Here is a 20,720-nt window from a genome sequence, read left to right on the forward strand (position 1 = left end):
GGGAAGGAGATGCAGGCGGGGAGCAGCGATACACAGGAGGTGGGGGAGCAGCAGTAAATGACAGCCTTCAGGTAAACAGCCAGCTAGCGACAATCTGTATGTTGCTAGCGTGGCAGTTTTTATAAGGGGGGACCGCAGAGCATGGGGGGGCGGCTGGGGGGACAATATCAGGACACAGAGGCTGGTCATAGTATGCAGAATGTGCCTCTGTGTCCTATATTGATTGCAGAAACCCACCACGGGTTCTCTTTAAAGAAAACCTGAGACAAAGGGGGAGGGGGCGGGGGGGATTTACACATACCTGGGGCTTCCTCCAGCCTTATCACTCCCTTGCCATCCTCCTCCGCCTCCTGGTTCTTCTGAAATTGGCCACGGAAAGTCCTCAGGTCCCGGCGTAGTGCGCATGCGTGCCCCTGCCCCCTGTACTGTGCCTGCACTGACTGGAGGACTTTTCAGGGCCAGTTTCAGAAGATCCAGGAGTTGGAGGAGGAAGGCAAGTGGGCGATAAGCCTGGAGGGGGCTGGAGGAAGCCCCACATATGTATATATTTCCCCCCCCCCCTCTTTGTCTCAGGTACACTTTAAGTTGACTCAAAACTGAAAAGTCACCATCTTAGTCTGACATTTACGAACACTTGACTATTTCCTCTGTAACACAGACCACCCTGCAACCCTGTATTGATCTGAGACATAGCTATGCTCTTGGTCCTATGGGAGAAAAGTGCATTACGAATGGTATTGTATATAATCTTCCCACACCAAGTACGTTCATAATAATTCAGGCTGCTTTCCTTCTGATATTGGGAATTATCTTTTCAGGGACAGGATTGCTTTTCAACACATATTGCTTAACAACTACAGATGAAATGCAGAGAAATACATGTACATGGCAGAAATGAAATGTTCTCATACTAAACTCATTAGAATAATTTCCTGGCAACGCATGGTGTAAACAGATTAGGCAAATGTCCCTCCAGGGCTGATGATATAAACAGTGGGCGGCAGATCAGATACAAGGAGCTGGCTATACACAAGAAGCTTTCTATATACATGGTAATCCTGGGACACTGTAAACCAGTAAAAGAACCTATTCTTACACGCAGCTTTTCCCATTACAGAAATATTGTGTATTCGCATATTAGCAAGAGTTGTGTTCAGCAGCTTGGTCTTTGCGTGTTAAAGAGAACGCGAGCCAAAGCTCAGATTCAAAAACACTTACCTAAGGAAAGGGAAGCCTCTGGGTCATGAGGCTTCCCTCGTTGTCTTCTAGTCCCCTTTGCCGCACACGAACCTCCAACTGATTGGGGCCATACTCATCTGGCATGAGTGCGGCTATGTTGCAGCCACGCAAGCAGTAGCCCAGAGCCACACAAGGAGCTCAGTGAGGCGCTACACCTGCCATTGCCGAAATTCTGTTTTGTCCCAACGTTTATTGCCTGATGAAGCGGGCTTGGCCTGCAAAACGCGTTGCACTGCACTTTTTGGGGTACTATATAATAAATGTGATTGCTACTATTCAGACAGTCTTTCGTGTCTGCTTTATGGAGGTAAGTCCACCACTTCCTCCAAGAAAATTTTAAAAGTTTTATCCATTTTTATCCTGCTGGCGCCTCTGTTCTCCTACTGCTTTTTTGTTAACAATGGCTTTCTTCTTGCCACTCTTCCATAAAGACCAACTTTGTGCAGTGCACGACTAATAGTTGTCCTATGGACAGATTCCCCACCTGAGCTGTAGATCTCTGCAGCTTGTCCAGAGTAACCATGGGCCTCTTGACTGCATTTCTGATCAGCGCTCTCCTTGTTCGGCCTGTGAGTTTAGGTGGACGGCCTTGTTTTGGTAGGTTTACAGTTGTGCCATACTCCTTCCATTTCTGAATGATCGCTTGAACAGTGCTCCGTGGGATGTTCAAGGCTTTGGAAATCTTTTTGTAGCCTAAGCCTGCTTTACATTTCTCAATAACTTTATCCCTGACCTGTCTGGTTTGTTCTTTGGACTTCATGGTGTTGTTTCTCCCAATATTCTCTTAGACAACCTCTGAGGTCGTCACAGAGCAGCTGTATTTGTACTGACATTAGATTACACACAGGTGCACTCTATTTAGTCATTAGCACTCATCAAGCAATGTCTATGGGCAACTGACTGCACTCAGACCAAAGGGGGCTGAATAATTACGCACACCCCACTTTGCAGTTATTTATTTGTAAAAAATGTTTGGAATCGTATGATTTTCGTTCCACTTCTCACATGTACACCACTTTGTGTTGGTCTTTCATGTGGAATTCCAATAAAATTGATTCATGTTTGTGGCAGTAATATGACAAAATGTAGAGAACTTCAAGGGGGCCGAATACTTTTGCAAACCACTGTATTAAAACTATAGGGGATGAAATTGGAGAAATAGTGTATTTTTTTTTTCCTTGAGTTTCCCTTTAAAATGCATAGAAAATAAAGTAATTACTGAAAACAAATATCAACCCCAATTGGTGGTGAAAAAAAAGCTTGTGATTAAGTGATTAAGCTATTGCCAAATGAAAGGGATAAGCACTGAAAGGTGAAAATCGCTCTGGTCCATTAGGGTAAAAACGCCTTTGGGGTGAAGTGGTTAATGCACCATTGGGATGAATGGAGTTACTATCTCTATACTGTAGCTTAGAGATCCCTTCTAAATGAGTACACGGCACAGAAAAAGCTTCAGTAAATAATGCTTGTTTTAGGAGCAAGCAACGTTACAACCATGACATATTTTTGGTGGAGCCCTTCCTCAGGTGTAGCTCAGCGATCCAGTGTGCTGTATTTCTACAGCCTTGCACACACGCCTGATTTAAAGGGGTACTGAAGTGAGAGTGATATGGTGGTTGCAATATTTATCTCCTTTTAAGCAATACCAGTTGTCTGGCAGCCCTGCTGATCTATTTGGCTACAATAGTGTCTGAATCTCACCAGAAACAAGCATGCAGCTAATCTTGTCAGATCTGACAATAATGTCAGAAACACCTGATCTGCTGCATGCTTGTTCGGGGGCAATGGATACAAGTATTAGAGGCAGAGGATCAGAAGGATAGCCAGGCAACTGGTATTGCTTAAAAGTAAATAAATATGGCAGCGTCCACATATCTCTCACTTCAGTTGCCCTTTAAAGAGAGACCGAAGGCTAAAAATGTTTTCCTAAAAACCTATAGGTCAGTGTGCAGGGAGGCGGGGAGCGAGAGCTGCCCGATGGCAGCTCTGGAAACCCTGAAGGAACACCTCTGGCGGGCGCTTTCAACAGGTAATCCCTCTCCCTTTGTTTACCTTCAAGATGGTGACCACCTCAGCCGACAATCAGGCTTGTGTACGGTACCCGACGACCCTCAACGCCCAACCCGCAAGCAATCCACCGGACGGATCTACCCAACCCTAGCGACACAGATCCTCCACGGACTCAGGGATGATATTCTCATGGAATAAGGACCGCCTGCTCACACCCAGCCACTCTCCTGCTTCAGTCATATGGGCATGAAGGAAGGAGAGTGATTGTTCTGACAGCTGAAGTCATGCCTTTCTACGGACTGATAGCCTATCAGTGCTGCAGGCTGACAAAGAGGGAGAGCAGGCAGCTTGAGATTGCTGAGGGGGGATGAGAAACTGAATTCGTACAGTAGGTATTTTTCTATCTTAATTTGCAAAAAAAAAAAACTGCAAGGATTGTATAAAAAAGGTCTTACCTTGTTTTTCCGGTTGTCATTATATTTGATGAGATCCAGGATGAATGCCAGGACCTCTTTAGGGCAGAGGTTATGAACATCCCTGAGCAGAGCCATAGCGACTGGCATAGTCTGCAAGACAAGAGCGTGGGGGAATCAGTATTCTGCATTCTTTATATATGTGCTGAAATTGGATAGCTTACGCTTTTTAAACTTCTTTTTTGCAGCTTCCAGCATGCAGAATCATCGAGTAAGTGGTTAGGGAGGGGGGCAAGGAGAGGGTATACCTGCATGTGGTGCCCCCTGCTGGTGACATAATCTACAATTATGTCCAACAGAAACCTCTCACCTGAATGTGGCTGAACTTCTGCAGTTCCTGCTAGATTTGGTACTGCAGACACGAGTGTATAACATTGCACTTGACTGGCTGATGGGCTGTTTGTGGACCATATAAAATGGCAGATTATTGGCTGGGAGTGAGCATTGGCCCGCCCGCCGAGTGCGGGGGAAGCGCTGCCGCCCAATTGTGGGACCCCGCAGCCAGGTGTTGAACTGGCCGCGGCGTTTAATAGACGCAGCGCCAGTTCATTCCCCGCAGCCTCCCGGGAGGCAGAGCAGGGCTACGGAAAGATGATGTCCGAAGCCCTGCACTGGAGACTATTTGTGTCTCCAAGTACAGGGCTTCGGGCGCCATCTTCCCGTAGCCCTGCTCTCTGCCTGTCAGCGCGGGAGATTTGCTGCAGGAGGATCGTCGGGGGAGCTGTGCGCCAGATGCCAGGAGAGGAGAAGACTTCTGTCAGGTAAGTGAATTGTTTTTGTTTTTTTTACAGGTGCATTTCTTTTCTGGTGACTGCTGCCCACATTATGATTTTCTGGTGACTGCTGCCCACATTACGATTTTCTGGTGACTGCTGTCCACATTACGATTTTCTGGTGAATGCTGCCCACATTACGATTTTCTGGTGAATGCTGCTCACATTACGATTATTTTCTGGTGAATGCTGCCCACATTACGATTTTCTAGTGAATGCTGCCCACTTTACAATTATTTTCTGGTGATGCTGCCACATTATGATTTTCTGGTGAAACGCTGCCCCATTACTTATTTGGCACCTATGGGGTCCAAATTTTCGCAGGGGTGCCCAGTGATTTCTAGTTACGCCCCTGGCTTGGACAGATTAAAAGTCTGGTCATACAATGCCTCTCTGCAGATGCTGCTCAATGCCGGGCCAGGCAACAAGAAGCAGGGATGCTGCTCGGCCCAGACGAACTAAGGGGCCACTTGGGACCTCAACTACAGTAGGGGCTTCCATGCTGCTAGGGCCACCATTACTGTATCTTGTATGGACGTTGCTGCGTCCGTCACTCACACACACCCCTCAGATCACCGACAGAGTGAAGGGAGGGGACAGTGACGCAGTGACCCCAGAGTACACGTCAAATCCAGGAAATGAGGAATGACCTCACTTCCACATCTGAAGTGTGCCGTGTGGTTACTGTGCGATGCACAGGTCACTGCTAGTCTGTGATTGTTGGAGATGGGGAGGCAGCAGGGAGCTACATACCCCCACTGCACCAATGTCCTATATGGGAAGGGGGGGAGGGGAGACACCTTTGGCTACCCATATTGAAGGTGGCCATCTATACTGGGGGGTACACTTTGGCTACCTATACTGGGGGGGTCACCTTGGCAACCATACTGGGGTACTTGGGGGAAACCTTGGTCTACTTATACTGGAGGGGGTGTACCTTTGGTTACGTACACATACTGGAGGGCTTACTGGGGTTTTTTAGGGGGCACCTTTGGCTACCTATTATTATGAAAGAAGGGGCCTCTGGCTGGATAAGGGGGGGGGGGGGGGGGCTCATAAATAATGTGCTGCTTGGGGCCACAAAAACAGGAAGCCCTTATTATGCACAGTGGATGGTACTAATAACGGCATCTATTCTAAGGCAAGTATATTTTAAGGTAAACCGGACAGACTCTGCTGTTAGGAAAACTTGCTGACTACTACAGCGCTAAGAAAAGTCACATGATCAACTGAGTACCAACTAAAGGAATAAGTCTGTATCCTTTAAGGATCATTTACTATTGCAGGGTGTGGTGTAGGTACTGTATTTACATTAACAAAACATGAATTTCCTCTGAATAATATAAAATTTAACGCCAATATACTTTAAACTTTGTAATTAGTATTAAGAAAGCAAAAATTACCCTAATTTTGGGCCCAGTAAGAGTGAACAATCGCTTTTTGACGTACTGGAGTGAAAGTGTCCAATAATTTTTCTCATGCCATGTGCATCCCACTTCACAGCAGCATTTACGCTGGCAGAGGGAGGGCTACATAATGAGCCAATCAGGCTCTGCTACATTTACCCTGTGTTGTCCCTGCAGTGTGAGTTTGATTAGGGAAAAGCTGCTGATCTTCACTGTCCAATCAGCAGGCGGGGGAGGGGCTATGGATATGCTGGTTGTTCTGTGTTGCCATTTCATGCAAATCACAGATGAACAGAAAATTTTTCAGCAGTGAAGACATTTCATGTACTGCATTTCATTGTCTCAGTACATCCAGATGACTGCATACCATGTTAAATGGATAAAACACAAGAGAGGACTGTACCACGTACCTTCTGCAAGAAGTAGCTCTGGAAATTCATGAAGTTGTTTGTTTTTACAATGTTGGGGCAACTCTTGCAGCAGAACATGCGAGTAAACAAGGACTTCATCGCTGGAGGTCCAGTCCAAGTGCTCACCATAGAGTTTGCTATCTAAGGGGAGATAGACAGAGCAGTGATAATCAGAGGTGAGTGCAGCAGGGAAATCAGTCCTCTATAGTGGTAATCAGGGCTGTGGAGTCTGAATCGGAGTCGAGGAGTTGGAGCAATTTTTGGGTATCTGGAGATTTCATAAAATGAGAAAACAGAGTTGGAGTCGGATGATTTTTGGACCGACTCCACAGCCCTGGTGGTAACTAGAAAAAGAGGGGAGATTATCTACCATTACAGAATGATAGAAATAAAAGTACAAGATCACCGGAGAATGAGGACAATTCCAAATCATTAACCACTTTAAGGGATATTTTGCATCCATTTAACCTCTTGCCTCGTGACCGTGGCGGCAGCCCCAGGACCGCCTAATGCCGATCAGCGTAAAGTCCAGGGGCAAGGATTTGCAGGAGATTGTGCGCGCATCTCCACTTAGATGACGGAGCTCCACTACGCCATCAGTCTCCCAGCAGCGATCGCCGCTAGGAGACTGTTAAACGGCGAAACCGCCATCTATTTAGACAGCGCTGCAATCTATGGCTACTTGTGTCCTGAGTTGTGCGGCTCTGCAGCGAGGCCTTAAAGCTGCAGTGGCCTAATTAGTAAAAATGGCCTGGTCACTAGGGGGTTAAGTCCAGGGTCCTTAAGTGTTTAGAGAGGCACTGTAGTGTAGTTATAGCATCAGAAACACTTCCTCTATCTATATAATGGTTTGAACCCTCGCTCTCCCTTAGGCTGTTTATTATGCAGAATTCTGCTCCCAGAGCATTCTGGGAGGCCAGGTGTTCTTTCTGCTGGCTTCGAAACACACAGTAAACAAACATTCTGCATCTGCCAGTACTGTAGACGTAGCCACCTATGATAAATTTCAGAATGTAAATCAGGTTGTGGAAAGATTTTACAGCGGGCAAACGCTGGCTAAGAAACTTATAAATGAATTTAGTAAAAACAAGCAATTATATTCATAATGTTGAACTGGAGACCCAGCACTGCAAGGCGAGAGTGCTATCCACTACACCACCGTGCTGCCGTTATATTCGTGAAGTTCCTCTTTAAAATTTTCTGCAAACATATAGAAGTGCCTCTCAAGTCTTCATTTTATTGGTCCCACAGAGGGGCTCAAGTTATGTAAACATTCTAATTTCCTGTTGTCTAAAACAAAATCACTCCTAACAGTTTTCAGTGTCCTGAAAGATGGCAAAGAGGGGAACATTCAGACTGTGGGCCTTGAGTGTGACACCTGTGTCCTAGACATGCTGAGAGAGGAAGTGCACAACTGCATAATGTGTCCCAGAGTAAATGGACTTGCGTGTACGGAGTTCCTCTGCACTTGCATGAAACTAGGAGAAGCTCAGTACAAAGACAGCAGAGGACAGACTGGAGGTCTCACCTTGGCCAGACAGAAGCAGGCCATCATGCGAACTCTGTAGAAGCACTGTTCCTGCTCCAGGATGTCTGTCAGGGCCAGACGTGACGCCGGGGTGGGGAAGCTTTCCAGGGCCAGGATGGCTTCTTCCTGGGCCACCACATCTCTCTCGTAGCGCAGCTGGTACTGCCACATGAAATCAGCCTGCTCGAACTCCACCTTCCTGAGCACCGACATGTCCGGGTCAATCCTGATCCACAGCAACGGCGAGTCAGCACTGCAACGAGAGCCGCACATCAGCTGATACAGAGGAGGACTAAATTACATTAAATCTCTAAGACTGCAGTACAGTGGAGAGCATAACTGCTCCAGGATGGTCTCCCCCCAAGTGTATGACCCTCGCCCCCCTGGCCAATGGATAGTGTTGCATGCTCATGTGTCACATTGCCACGACGCCTCACCCCCTCCTCCGTACGGCATCTTTTTGAACTGCAACCACAAGGCATACATTTAAAATAGAAGTGGGAAAATCTGGGCGCAGGGTGAAGCCAAAAGACAGCTCCACCTTGCTCCCACTGAAACTCAGGGCTATGTTAAATACTATTCCCCCTTCGAGTTGTCGCAACTTGGAGGGACATGTCATTTGTGCGCCGCCTACTGCTGGCGGCCGAATTACCTAAATTTTGTCCTAATTTGAGCTCTGCCATTCGCCGGCGCCCAAATTAGTCACTGAGCACCGCTATAGCCGTAATTCTCATTTTCTACTGATGGAGGAGCCTAAACGTTGGGCGCAGCATTGCACTGAAATTAGCTGATCTGCACCACGAGCGACTGTACCATGTGACACCTCTGCATGTAGCGACATCACATAGTGGGGCACATTACATATGGGGGGGCTGTTCATGCTAAAATCTATTGAAAATCTGTCTGCAGTGTGTGGGCAGGTATAGATTCCTCTCTGATCAGATTAGATTAGAGAAGGATCTATCGGATGGTCAATCTGGTAGCAGAATGGGTGATGTATGGGTACCTTAAAGAGAGTCTGAAGTGGCCAAAATTATTTTATTTCAGAATGTTCTCCAGCAGTAAGAGCAAAGATGATTCGCCGCATCCCCGCGGCCGTACAAGGGCTTTATCCCCCCCCCAAATCCCGGGGCAAAATTCTATGACTTTCAAAGTGGCAGATTTTTCTGCCCGGGGGAGGAAGAGCTTAGCGCTGTAGCTCTGCCTCCACCACTGATCGCTGCCTCTCCCTGCCCCTCTCAGAAAAAGTAAAGAGAGGGGCGGGGAGAGGCAGTGATTGAATGCAGCACAAAGCTCTGCCTCCTCCAGGAGGTATCAGAGGATTTTGCCCCGGTAATTTCGGGGGGGGGGGGGGGGGGGAGGCAGGGGTAAGCCCTCATATAGCCGCAGGGATGTGGCGAATTATCTTTACTCTTACTGCTAAAGAGGATTCTGAAATAAAAAGAGGTAATTTTGGACACTTCAGACTCTCTTTAATGCTAATAATATATTTCTTTCAGTTGAATGTTTTATTTTATCGCCTATTGCTCGTGAGCACACCATAAGGAGGTTGTATGAAGTTGTTCTGTTTAAGTCATTTCATGTTAGTGTGGAAGTAGAAAAGTTGTTCTACTTTCAAAGAGCTTTCCTCTAACAAATTCCAGGCTTTAGTAAAATTCTGTTACCGGGTAGATTACAAAGGAAAATTTAGCCAGGTGGTGGGGAGGTGAAGGGATAAATAATTCAACTCACTCCATGGCAGACAGATCCATGTCTACCTCCTCGCCATTCATCAGTGGAATCTTCTTCTTCTTGTTTCTGTAGACAACGGATATAAGACAGCTCAGTATATAAATAATACAGTCTGAGAGATTCCAACCCTGTACACCCCTACAAAAAAAAAATATATACATGATCTTGGTTTCTCCCGGTTAGGGAAATGTCCTCACTTCCTCTTCAAGAACAAGACAACCTGTAGGTAGTGATGGTCATGTCTAGAAGAGCTCACAGAGTAGCATGTGATCAGTTTGGCCATGATCATGTGCTAAAGCAAGAGGTGGTCACAACAAATCAGAGCTTTGCAAATATATCAGTTAATCAAACTAATCACATGCTGTATTAGTTCTCCTACACATGACCATCAGTAGTTGTGAGGGATAATCTCAATGAAGACACAGATAGCAATACATTCCACAAAAAGGTTTCAGTCCTGGATGCAGGTGGGTTGAGCACCAGCATTTGACAATCACATCTGCTATAGTGGGTTGGTGGTGGCCTGGAAATCCAGTGCTGATGCCAACATTGAGCCATCTGTATAGCTGGCTGACCAAAAAGATTACGGTAGAGGGCAGAGTAACAGGAGGCGCCCAGAACGATCAACGGTGTCTCAGTAATAGCGATATCTTTCTTAGAATAGCAAGGTAAAACGAAATATAGATAAATAGACTGGTCCTACCTTAATGATTTAGTAGGCCTTGGTGGAATCAATAAAAGACTTTAGTGCTCAATAAATGTCTGTTATTCCACCAAGGCCTACTTAATCTTTAAAGAGACTCCGTAACAAAAATTGCATCCTGTTTTTTATCATCCTACAAGTTCCAAAAGCTATTCTAATGTGTTCTGGCTTACTGCAGCATTTTCTACTATCACAGTCTCTGTAATAGATCAATGTATCTTTCCCTTGTCAGACTTGTCAGCCTGTGTCTGGAAGGCTGCCAAGTTCTTCAGTGTTGTGGTTCTGTGATGCATCTCCCCCCTCCAGGCCCCTCTCTGCACACTGCCTGTGTGTTATTTAGATTATGGCAGATTCTCTCTTCTCTCTTATCTTTTACAAGCTGGATAAATCGTCCTCTGAGCTGGCTGGGCTTTCACATACTGAAGAATTACAGACAAGGGCAATGCTGTTTGCAGGAAGAAACGAGCAGCCTGAAACTTCAGTGCATGAGAACAGGGGGAAAGAAACACACAAATGATCTCTTGAGATTCAAAAGGAAGGGTGTATACAGCCTGCTTGTGTATGGATGTATTTTCTATGTGTACATCAACCTACTTCCTGTTTTGGTGGCCATTTTGTTTGTTTATAAACAAACTTTTTAAAACTGTTTTTAACCACTTTTAATGCGGCGAGGAGCGGCGAAATTGTGACAGAGGGTAATAGGAGATGTCCCCTAACGCACTGGTATGTTTACTTTTGTGCGATTTTAACGATACAGATTCTCTTTAAGGTAGGACCAGTCTATTTATCTATATTTGGTTATACCTTGCTTTTCTAAGAAAGATATCGCTATTATTGAGACATAATTGATCGTTCTGGGCGCCTCCTATTACTCTAATTGTTACCCCGTTCTTGGGGAGTCAACCACCTTGGGTGGTTCTTTTTAAGGAGCTGCGACCTTCACCCAACAATTACAAGGCCGAGTGGAGACGGTACTTCTCCACATGCTAGCTCTGAGTGGTTGTCTCTTGTCCGCAAACCTGCTTTGTGAGAATTTTTCTTAATTCATAAAGATTACGCTCCGAATAATAGAGATAATACACTAGAGTGGGCTCCTGGTCTTCTCCTGTTTTTTTGTTTTTCTACAAGTCCGGATTACGGTAAAGGGCCAGTGGACTGCAGAGATGACCTCAAAGGAATGGATGAAGACTACAAAGACTAAACGTCAGTAAAGGCTGGGGTGAGAAGTTCAAGGGTGAATTAGGGATAAGGGAGGTGGAGGGTTAGCTTAGTCGGGGCCAGAGGATTAGGAATGATTTCCCAGTGTAAAATAAACAATAGTAATTTATGCTTTGAACTCCATTTCCTTGTGGTACACGGTCGCATGATTATGCCTACAGGAAGACACTGATGCATGCTGGGAAAGAAATCCAGTATCACCAGATGGTACATTTATTTCCCAGCATTCATCTTCGATGTCAGCTTCCTATAGGCATAATCAAGTGACTGCAGACAAGGGAAAACAAAAGTGAAACTTTTGCTCTGCAAAACAAAACAAAAAATATTTTTAATGTTATTTCTTTTGTGCTGCAGGGAGTTCAGGGGAAGCAGGCTTCAATTTATATAGTGAAAGTACTGCTTTACTGATTTTGCCTGGAGCCCCACTTTACAATCACAGATGTAAGTCCTCTGTATAGAATTTAGACAGCAGGTTCGCCTTAGCCTATGCACATATAAGCTGCCTTCTGTTTATAGAAGATTAAGCGTGTATTACAGAACAGGACCCCCAGCTGGGGACTAAGTGGAAACACATGCGCTATTAAGACACTTCAAACTGTATCAACATTGAGTAAAGACGTAATAAAGTTTCAAGCCGGGCCCGCAGCTCTGTACTTCATTATTTATACAAGACACGCGAGGGAAATAAAAACAAAGAACGGGGCAGACGCAGGACAAGAGGCCCTGCCCGAATCCTCCATCTCCGCTCCTCACCTCCTGCTCTTGGAGTGACAGGGAATGTCATGCTTCAGACTGTTCTCCTCAATCTGTAACGTGTGGTTAAAGGATCCATCCAGCTCCTGAACGGTTACTTTAAGGGGACCCTAAAAAAAAGAAACAAAATCAGAATTAAAAAAAAAATCTTCTCTCAAATGGGTTTTCCACTTTTGACCCTCGTATTACAGATTTAGCAGAAGTGCCACTTGTGTCAGCGCCAATCACGGTGTCATCAGATGTAGCTTAGAACTTGTATGAAAGCAGTTTAACCTCTTCCACACTATACGGATTTTTACTATTTGTGATTACTGTGATTGGCTCACAGCGGTCACAGGGTCAGTATCTGGTGAAATTGGCTCCTGACCAGCGCATGGAGCTCAGCTGTCACTAGACAGCTGGGTTTAATGGTTTATATTGTTCAGGTTCACATTCAGAACATGGTCACCCACACCACACTTCAGCACTGAACCTGTGGACAGGGTCATGGGGAGCTCACCTTGGTCCGGTTGACATTAGCCTTATCCTTATGGAGGTAAAGGAATCCTATGTTAAAGTAAACCTGTAGGTAGAAAAAGACCCTGGGGGGCAATTCCCTTGAGGAAGTGGAAGTCTCCGGATCCTAATGAGGCTTCCTGTCCTTTTCAGCCTCGGGGACCCAGTGCTGGCAGCCCAAGAACGTCTCACACGGCAATATTTATAATCTGTGCAGGCGCAGTACAAGCTTCCTCCTCAGGCTCTGGCGGAAATAGCAGAGCTGGATCGGGTTCACTCTACTGCGCAGACGAAGGTGCGACTCGTGCTAACCACTACGCCACCATGCTGCCCACTAAATGTATAAAGGAGGAGGGTTGCATTACAGACTCAACCTACACTACAGCATCTGCTGTCCCGCTCTGTCCTATCAGCAGTCTGCAGACAGTGCTGTGTAGTGGACTGTTTAAACTACAGGACTGACTGGTAAGAACTGTGTTTACACTATACAAATCCTAGAAATCAAGTACATTAGATGTTAAGCCAATGAGGGCAGGGCTCTACCTCCAATTGCTTCTTACTTTTACTGTACATGTTCTGCCACTAAAAAGTGCTGTTTGTTCTTTCTGTGCTGATAGTGTAGGTACATTTGCTAGTATACAGAAACCACAATAACAATAATGCGGTCGTATGGCTTTACCACATATTTCTGCGTTCCAGAGGAAGTGCAGTCCTGCTTGATCTCCAGCTCCAAAACATTCCTCTTCCTATTAAAAGCAAAAGTGCCGTAAAACTTCACCACACCGCTCTGGTCTCTGGAAGGCGAGGTTAAGGCTTCTCCACACAAGAAAGTGAGATCAAATCCTGACTATTCCGCCACAGGATTTTAAATCCCATTAAAAAGACATTATTTTAATTATTTACACAGAAAAAAAATGTAAAAAAAAAATTAAAAATAAATTAAAAAAAGCTTTTATTTAAATAAAAAAAAGGCAACTATCAGATGCACCAATATTCTCAGATTCTCATTTCCACCTCACTAGACACCTGCTGTCTACTCCCCCATCTTCCTGCAGGTCTGAAGCCACGCCTCTCTACTAAAAACTTTCGTTAATGGGGAGGTTGGGGCTGGGAATACAGACTAAAGGCCCATACGTACTACGTGATTAAGATTTTTCTGACAGGCTTCTTTTGAGACAAGCGATTATACGAACCAACGTTTGACGACGTGCAGCAATAATGACCGTCACAGCAAATCGGATCTTTAAAAAAAGCCAATGGGTACCGTATTAAAAAAGAAAAAGTCAGATACTCACCTAAGGAGAGGGAAGGCTCGGTCCTAATGAGCCTTCCTCTCCTCTCCCGGTGCCCTCGGTGCTGCGCTGGCTCCCCCGTTCGCGTCCGCCGCCGCAGGGACTTCGGAGGTCTTCGGGAGCACTCGGGCTTCCGAAGACGGGCCGCTCCATACTACGTATGCGCGAATGCGTCATAGAGGGCGCTCGCGCATGCGTAGTATGGAGCGGCCGCTTCATCGGGAGCCCGAGTGCTCCTGAAAGCTCCCGAAGGCATGCGGAAGTGGCAGTATTTGACCGAACTGGTCGAATACTGCCACGGGGGATCCTGCGCGGGACCGGGCACCGGGAGAGGAGGGGGAAGGCTCATTAGGAGCGAGCCTTCCCTCTCCTTAGGTGAGTATCTGACTTTTTCTTTTTTAATACGGTAAACATTCACTTTAAAGGATACCCGAGGTGACATGTGACATGATGAGATAGACATGGGTATGTACAGTGCCTAGCACACAAATTACTAGGCTGTGTTCCTTTTTTTCTTTCCGTGCCTGAAAGAGTTAAATATCAGGTATGTAAGTGGCAGTTCCTGTCAGACTACAGTGTGACCCTCACTGATAAGAAATTACAACTATAAAGCACTTCCCTAGCAGAAAATGGCTTCTGAGAGCAGGAAAGAGATAAAAAGGGTCAATAGTTCATAGACGTTAGCTCTGGCATACTTCAATGAATGTGCCATTGAGCAAAAGCAGTAAAACAGTAAAAACGTAAAAAGTAAGATTTAAATATAAAATAAGACTGGAATATCTTAAAAAGTCATTTTTAGGAGGAGGAGGATAGATATAATTGTTTATTTCATTCGTTTATTTTCAACTCGGGTGTCCTTTAAAGGAAACCTTAGCTGAGCAACTATAAAAGTTACATATCTGGGGCTTCCTCCAGCCCTATCCACATGGAGTGCTCCCACGTCGCCTTCCTCAGCCTTCTGTATCGCCGGTACCGGGACCTGTAACTTCAGCCAGTCGCGGCCAGTCTGCGCAAGAGAACTGCACGCTCTATGATTCTCTCCAGCAGCTGCCGGAGAGATACGTAGAGGGCGCACTTCTCTTATGTCAGACTAACCGTGACTGGCTGGTCACGGGACCCGGTACCGAAGAGGGAGAAGACGGAGGACGGGGCGTGGGAGCAATCCATGCGGATAGGGCTGGAGGAAGCCCCAGATATGTACAAAACTTTTATAGTTGCTCAGCTCTGGTACACTTTAAGATCTCTGATAAATCCCGCACAAAGTACGGCGATCGCACGTGCTGTCACATGTTCCTGCCGGCAGGAAGATGGATTGGGGAACACTCGTTGTCGGGGGATGTCGCTGTGATCCATCTTCCTGCATCATTAAGTGAGTATTCAGCATTAGGACACTGGAGAGATTTTGCACTGCAAATAGCAGTTAAGCTTAAGGCCCCGTTCACACTGCACGCGTTTGTGTCCGTTTTTAAGGTACGCGTTTTGTGTGCGTTTTGCGAGGGCCAGAAAAATCAATGCAAAGGTATGGCCCTCGTTCACATATACGCGTGGCAAACGTATGCGTGGCAGAAACGCATAGTTGGATGCATTTCTGTGCGTCGCGCACAGAAACGCATTATAATGAAAGTCAATGGGCGCGCACTAAAAACGCATGGCATGCGTTTTTGTATGCGTATTCGGAGGTGCGTTTCTCGTCGGAAGTGTAGCTGACTCTTCCAGGTATGATCAAAAACGCATAAGGAAAAAACGCATACAAACGCATTACAAAAACGCGTACAAACGCGTACAAACGCATGCGTTTTTCCAGTGCGTTTACTACATGCGTTCTGCACGTTTTCCACATGCACATAATATGAACAGGGCCTTACTGAATTTGGCTATGAGAATGCAATGGCCAGTGCTTCCATAGTGTCAAAACTGGGCCATTGCCAAGGGACCCAAGTTCCTTAGGGGCACCACAAGTCAGAGATCAAAAAATTACTGTCAGTACAGCATGAAAATGTAAGGGGCCACACATTTATTTTTGCCCAGGGTTACATTTTACGTAAAAACGTCCCTGGCAATGGCGATTTTAAGCAGGGAAGATACAAAGCTTTGCTTTATCCCCAATCTACCTTTTGCAGTGGGAGGGATAGGAATGAACAGAAACCTGTGAACCGTCCACACCGGAGGTGTGAGACCTAAGGAGGCTGCCATATTTATTTCCTTTTAAACAATACCAGTTGCCTGGCAGTCCTGCTGATCTTTCTGCTCAGTAGGGTCTAAATCACACACCTGAAACAAGAATGCAGCTAATCTTGTCAGATTTGTCATATACACCTGATCTGCATGCTTGTTAAGGCGCTAGAGCAGAGGATTAGCAGGACAACCAGGCAACGTGCATTATTTAAAAGGAAATAAACATGTCAGCCTACATATCGCGCTCGCTTCGGGTTGCCTTTAAACTGTGGCGCCACAGCCAGGAGAAGCAATGGAAAATGCAGGCAATATATTTTAATGGCACATCTCTTCCAGGACAAGATTCTGACAATAGGTCATTCTCTTCCTGGTATGGCATTCATCAAAAATCAGGAAAAAACTAAGCAGAGCACACTGTGCGCACACAAGTACAGCATGCACACAAGGCAGGAGGATCTGTCAGGAACAAGCAGATAAGGACACATTATAACTGAACGCTGGGATTTTCCAGCTAACTGAGCAAACTAGCCTTGTTCTGTAATGATGCCGCCATAGCCCAATCTCACTGTTTACTGAGCCTTTATTGTCCAATACATTCTGTACTTGTGAAAACAAAAAAACTGTGCTTTTTGTACGTATTTGTATCACGTCAAGCCTGATGGAACGGGGCAAAGTATCTTTTAAAGCTGGTGCCACAAGAGAGAAGGGTTTAAAAGTGCTAAAAGGGTTTAAAGAGACTCCGTAGCAAAAATTGCATCCTGTTTTTTATCATCCTACAAGTTCAAAAATCTATTCTAATGTGTTCTGGCTTACTGCAGCACTTTATACTATCACTGTCTCTGTAATAAATCAATGTACCTTTCCCCTGTCAGACTTGTCGGCCTGTGTCTGGAAGGCTGCCAAGTTCTTCAGTGTTGTGGTTCTGCTATGAACTCCCCCTTCCAGGCCCCTCTATGCACACTGCCTGTGTGTTATTTAGGATTAGAGCAGCTTCTCTCTTATCTTTTACAAGCTGGATAAATCGTCCTCTGAGCTGGCTGGGCTTTCACATACTGAAGAATTACAGACAAGGGCAAAGCTGTTTGCAGGAAGAAACAAGCAGCCTGAAACTTCAGTGCATGAGAACAGGGGGAAAGAAACACACAAATGATCTCTTTTATTATTATTATTTAGTATCTATATAGCGCCGACATATTACGCAGCGCTGTACAGTGTATATATATATCGTCACTAACTGTCCCTCAAAGGAGCTCACAATCTAATCCCTACCATTGCCATATGTGTATATTATGTAGTGTAAGTACTGTAGTCTAGGGCCAATTTTTAGGGGGAGCCAATTAACTTATCTGTATGTTTTTGGAATGTGGGAGGAAACCGGAGTGCCCGGAGGAAACCCACGCAGACACGGAGAGAACATACAAACTCTTTGCAGATAGTGCCCTGGCCGGGATTCGAACCAGGGACCCAGCGCTGCAAGGCGAGAGAGCTAACCACTACGCCACCGTGCTCTTGAGATTCAAAAGGAAGGCTGTATACAGCCTGCTTGTGTATGGATGTATTTTCTATGTGTGGACATACTGTACATCAACCTACTTCCTGTTTTGGTGGCCATTTTGTTTGTTTATAAACAAACTTTTTAAAACTGTTTTTAACCACTTTTAATGCGGCGAGGAGCGGCGAAATTGTGTCAGAGGGTAATAGGAGATGTCCCCTAACACACTGGTATGTTTAATTTTGTGCGATTTTAACAATACAGATTCTCTTCAAAGTGAATCAAGCACCATTTTTAGCACCCAAGGCATCTCAATAGCCCACCCGGTCTGCAGAGATTTCAGGAAGCTAAGGACTTAAGTAACTGTTTTATTGCACTCATTAGCCCTCCTGGCGGTTTATTAAAATCCGCCAGGGGGCAGCAAAGCCGTTTTTCAAAAAAAAAAAAAAAATTTTCATGTAGCGAGACAAGGTCTCGCTACATGATAGCCGCTGCTCAGCGGCATCCCCCCAGCCCCTCCGATCACCTCTGGCGATCGGAGTTTAGGAGATCCCGTTCAAAGAACGGGATCTCCTGGAGGGCTTCCCCCGTCGCCATGGCGACGGGCGGGATGACGTCACCGACGTCCTTGACGTCAAAGGGGACTCCGATCCACCCCACAGCGCTGCCTGGCACTGATGGGCCAGGCAGCGCACGGGGTCTGGGGGGGCGGCTGTGGCGCAACGGATAGGCGGCGATTGGATTGCACACGCAGCTAGCAAAGTGCTAGCTGTGTGTAGCAAAAAAAAAAAAAATTATGCAAATCGGCCCAGTGGGGCCTGAGCGGTGCCTTCCGGCGGCATAGCCCGAGCTCAGCTCGGGCTTACCGCCAGGAAGGTTAAAAGAAGTAAACAATACCTTTTCATCAACAGAGTGGGGTGAGTAATGACGACATTTTCAAACAGCTTATCCAGAGGGAAGGTGTGAAGATAGCATTTGTGACTTCTGTAAATAAGGAAAGCTAGAAGGGGAGAGGGGACTATTACCCATTAACAGCCAGGAGAAATGCCAGGGAAAGAAAGGGTGCTTAGTTCCCTTTAAAAAGTGGAAATCCAGCCAAATCTGTTAAAGGCCAGGTGCCCACTAGAACAATTTGGAAATCACTTGCGATTTCCGAATTGCAGAAGTATCGCAAATTTTTCTGCAATTCCCAGGCTGCTCAAGAAAAGGCTCTCATTGCCTCGTATAGCAATGCTATGGGATAGCACCCAAAATGTTGCAAGGCATCACTCCACATTCGCAACGCTGCTGTGGAATCATTCCCATAGCATTCCATTAGTGCATCGCTTTGCCAATCGCCAGAGATCAACAAGTGCTGCTGGTGGGACATTTACAAAGTAGATTGAATGTTTTATTGTCCCTGCTCAATGGCAATCTATTAAGTGTGCCAGTTAAAATACTTGATGTGATTTGCCTTCTTAAAACAGAAGTAAAATTGCAATAATTCAGCTATAAGTGAACTTAGCTGAATTACCGTATATACTCGCAAGCAAGCCGAATTTTAAGTTGGGGGGGGTCGGCTTGCTTGCGAGTGATGTGCCTGAGGGTCGGGCCGCCGAACCAACCCCCCCCCCCCCCCCCCGCTGCTATTACCTTAGCTCCGCGGCTTCCTATTCCCCTGTCCTGCTCTTAATTAAACAGCAGCTCGCCCCATGGTGGCTGCTGCGTGATGACGGAGGAAGTGCAGAGAGAGGTTCCCATAGTAACCAGGAAGCCGCTCTCTGCGACTTCCTCCGTCATCATCACGCAGCAGCCACCGTGGGGCGAGCTGCTGTTTAAGAGCAGGACAGGGGAATAGGAAGCCGCGGAGCTAAGGTAATAGCAGCGGCAGCGGGGGGAAGGGGGGGACACTAAACTCGCTATCCTGGGCACTTGTACAAGCTATACTGGGCATGATACTAGCTATCTTGGGCACTATACTAGCTATCCTGGGCACTATACTAGCTATCCTGGGCACTATACTAGCTATACTGGGCACTATACTAGCTATACTGGGCACTATCCTGGGCACGATACTAGCTATCCTGGGCACAATACTAGCTATCCTGGGTACTATCCTGGGCACGATACTAGCTATACTGGGCACTATCCTGGGCACTATACTAGCTATCCTGGGCACTATACTAGCTATCCTGGGCACTATACTAGCTATACTGGGCACGATACTAGCTATCCTGGGCACTATACTAGCTATCCTGGGCACTATACTAGCTATCCTGGGCACTTTACAAGCTATACTGGGCATGATACTAGCTATCCTGGGCACTATACTAGCTATCCTGGTCACTATACTAGCTATCCTGGGAACTTTACTAACTATACTGAGGCACTACCTTCCCATACTGGGCACTATACTAGTTATACTGGGACACACTGGGGGGGGGGGGGGGGGATCATGCGGCAAGCATTTCCTACCCCCGGCTTATATGAGGGTCAATCATTTTTTCCTGGTTTTTCAGGCAAAAGTTGGGGGGTCGGCTTATATGTGGGTCGGCTTGCTTGCGAGTATATACGGTACTGCAAGTTTCCTTCTGATATAAGAAGGCAAATCACACCAAGCATTGCTTATTAGTAGGAGGGCTTTTCAGTCTCTTTTATCCCCCTATACACTCTGGTTTGGGTCACCACGAGCTGCTTGGTTACTCTGTTAAAATACATGAACTATTTGACCTAAACACATTAACTATTGACGTTTTTCTATCTCCCTGCAGCACCTACTGAGGACCTCCTATGACTCTCTGCTAACCCAGGCCTTTGTATAGAACCAGCTTAACCTACTTTCACCCATTTTGCTTTGAAATAATTTGGCGTCAATGGGAGCCTTAGATTTGGCGACACATATAGCCATTACTAGTGACCCATTAATAGGTGACAGGTCTGCAGGAAGTCCAACATGGTTCATCAAACCCATTAATAGGTGAGAGGTCTGCAGGAAGTCCAACATGGTTCATCAAATCTTTGATGCAAACAACAGTCTTAAAAA

The 20,720-nt window shown here is 46.0% G+C and overlaps 1 protein-coding gene across 1 annotated transcript in view; it reads right to left on the bottom strand.

The window, feature by feature from the left end:
* TAF2 (TATA-box binding protein associated factor 2) overlaps nucleotides 1–20,720 on the bottom strand; it is a gene marked incomplete at its 5' end in the record, with an annotated part of 143,001 nt that overhangs the window by 68,614 nt on the left and 53,667 nt on the right. The window contains 6 exons of the mRNA XM_068237959.1: nucleotides 3,705–3,815; nucleotides 6,312–6,452; nucleotides 7,840–8,092; nucleotides 9,571–9,636; nucleotides 12,245–12,354; nucleotides 13,419–13,533. Of these exons, the coding sequence (XP_068094060.1) occupies nucleotides 3,705–3,815; nucleotides 6,312–6,452; nucleotides 7,840–8,092; nucleotides 9,571–9,636; nucleotides 12,245–12,354; nucleotides 13,419–13,533 (796 nt within the window). The remainder of the gene's footprint in view (nucleotides 1–3,704; nucleotides 3,816–6,311; nucleotides 6,453–7,839; nucleotides 8,093–9,570; nucleotides 9,637–12,244; nucleotides 12,355–13,418; nucleotides 13,534–20,720) is intronic.

This window comes from Hyperolius riggenbachi, chromosome 5 (assembly GCF_040937935.1).
Source record: "Hyperolius riggenbachi isolate aHypRig1 chromosome 5, aHypRig1.pri, whole genome shotgun sequence".
Classification (NCBI taxonomy): Eukaryota; Metazoa; Chordata; class Amphibia; order Anura; family Hyperoliidae; genus Hyperolius; species Hyperolius riggenbachi.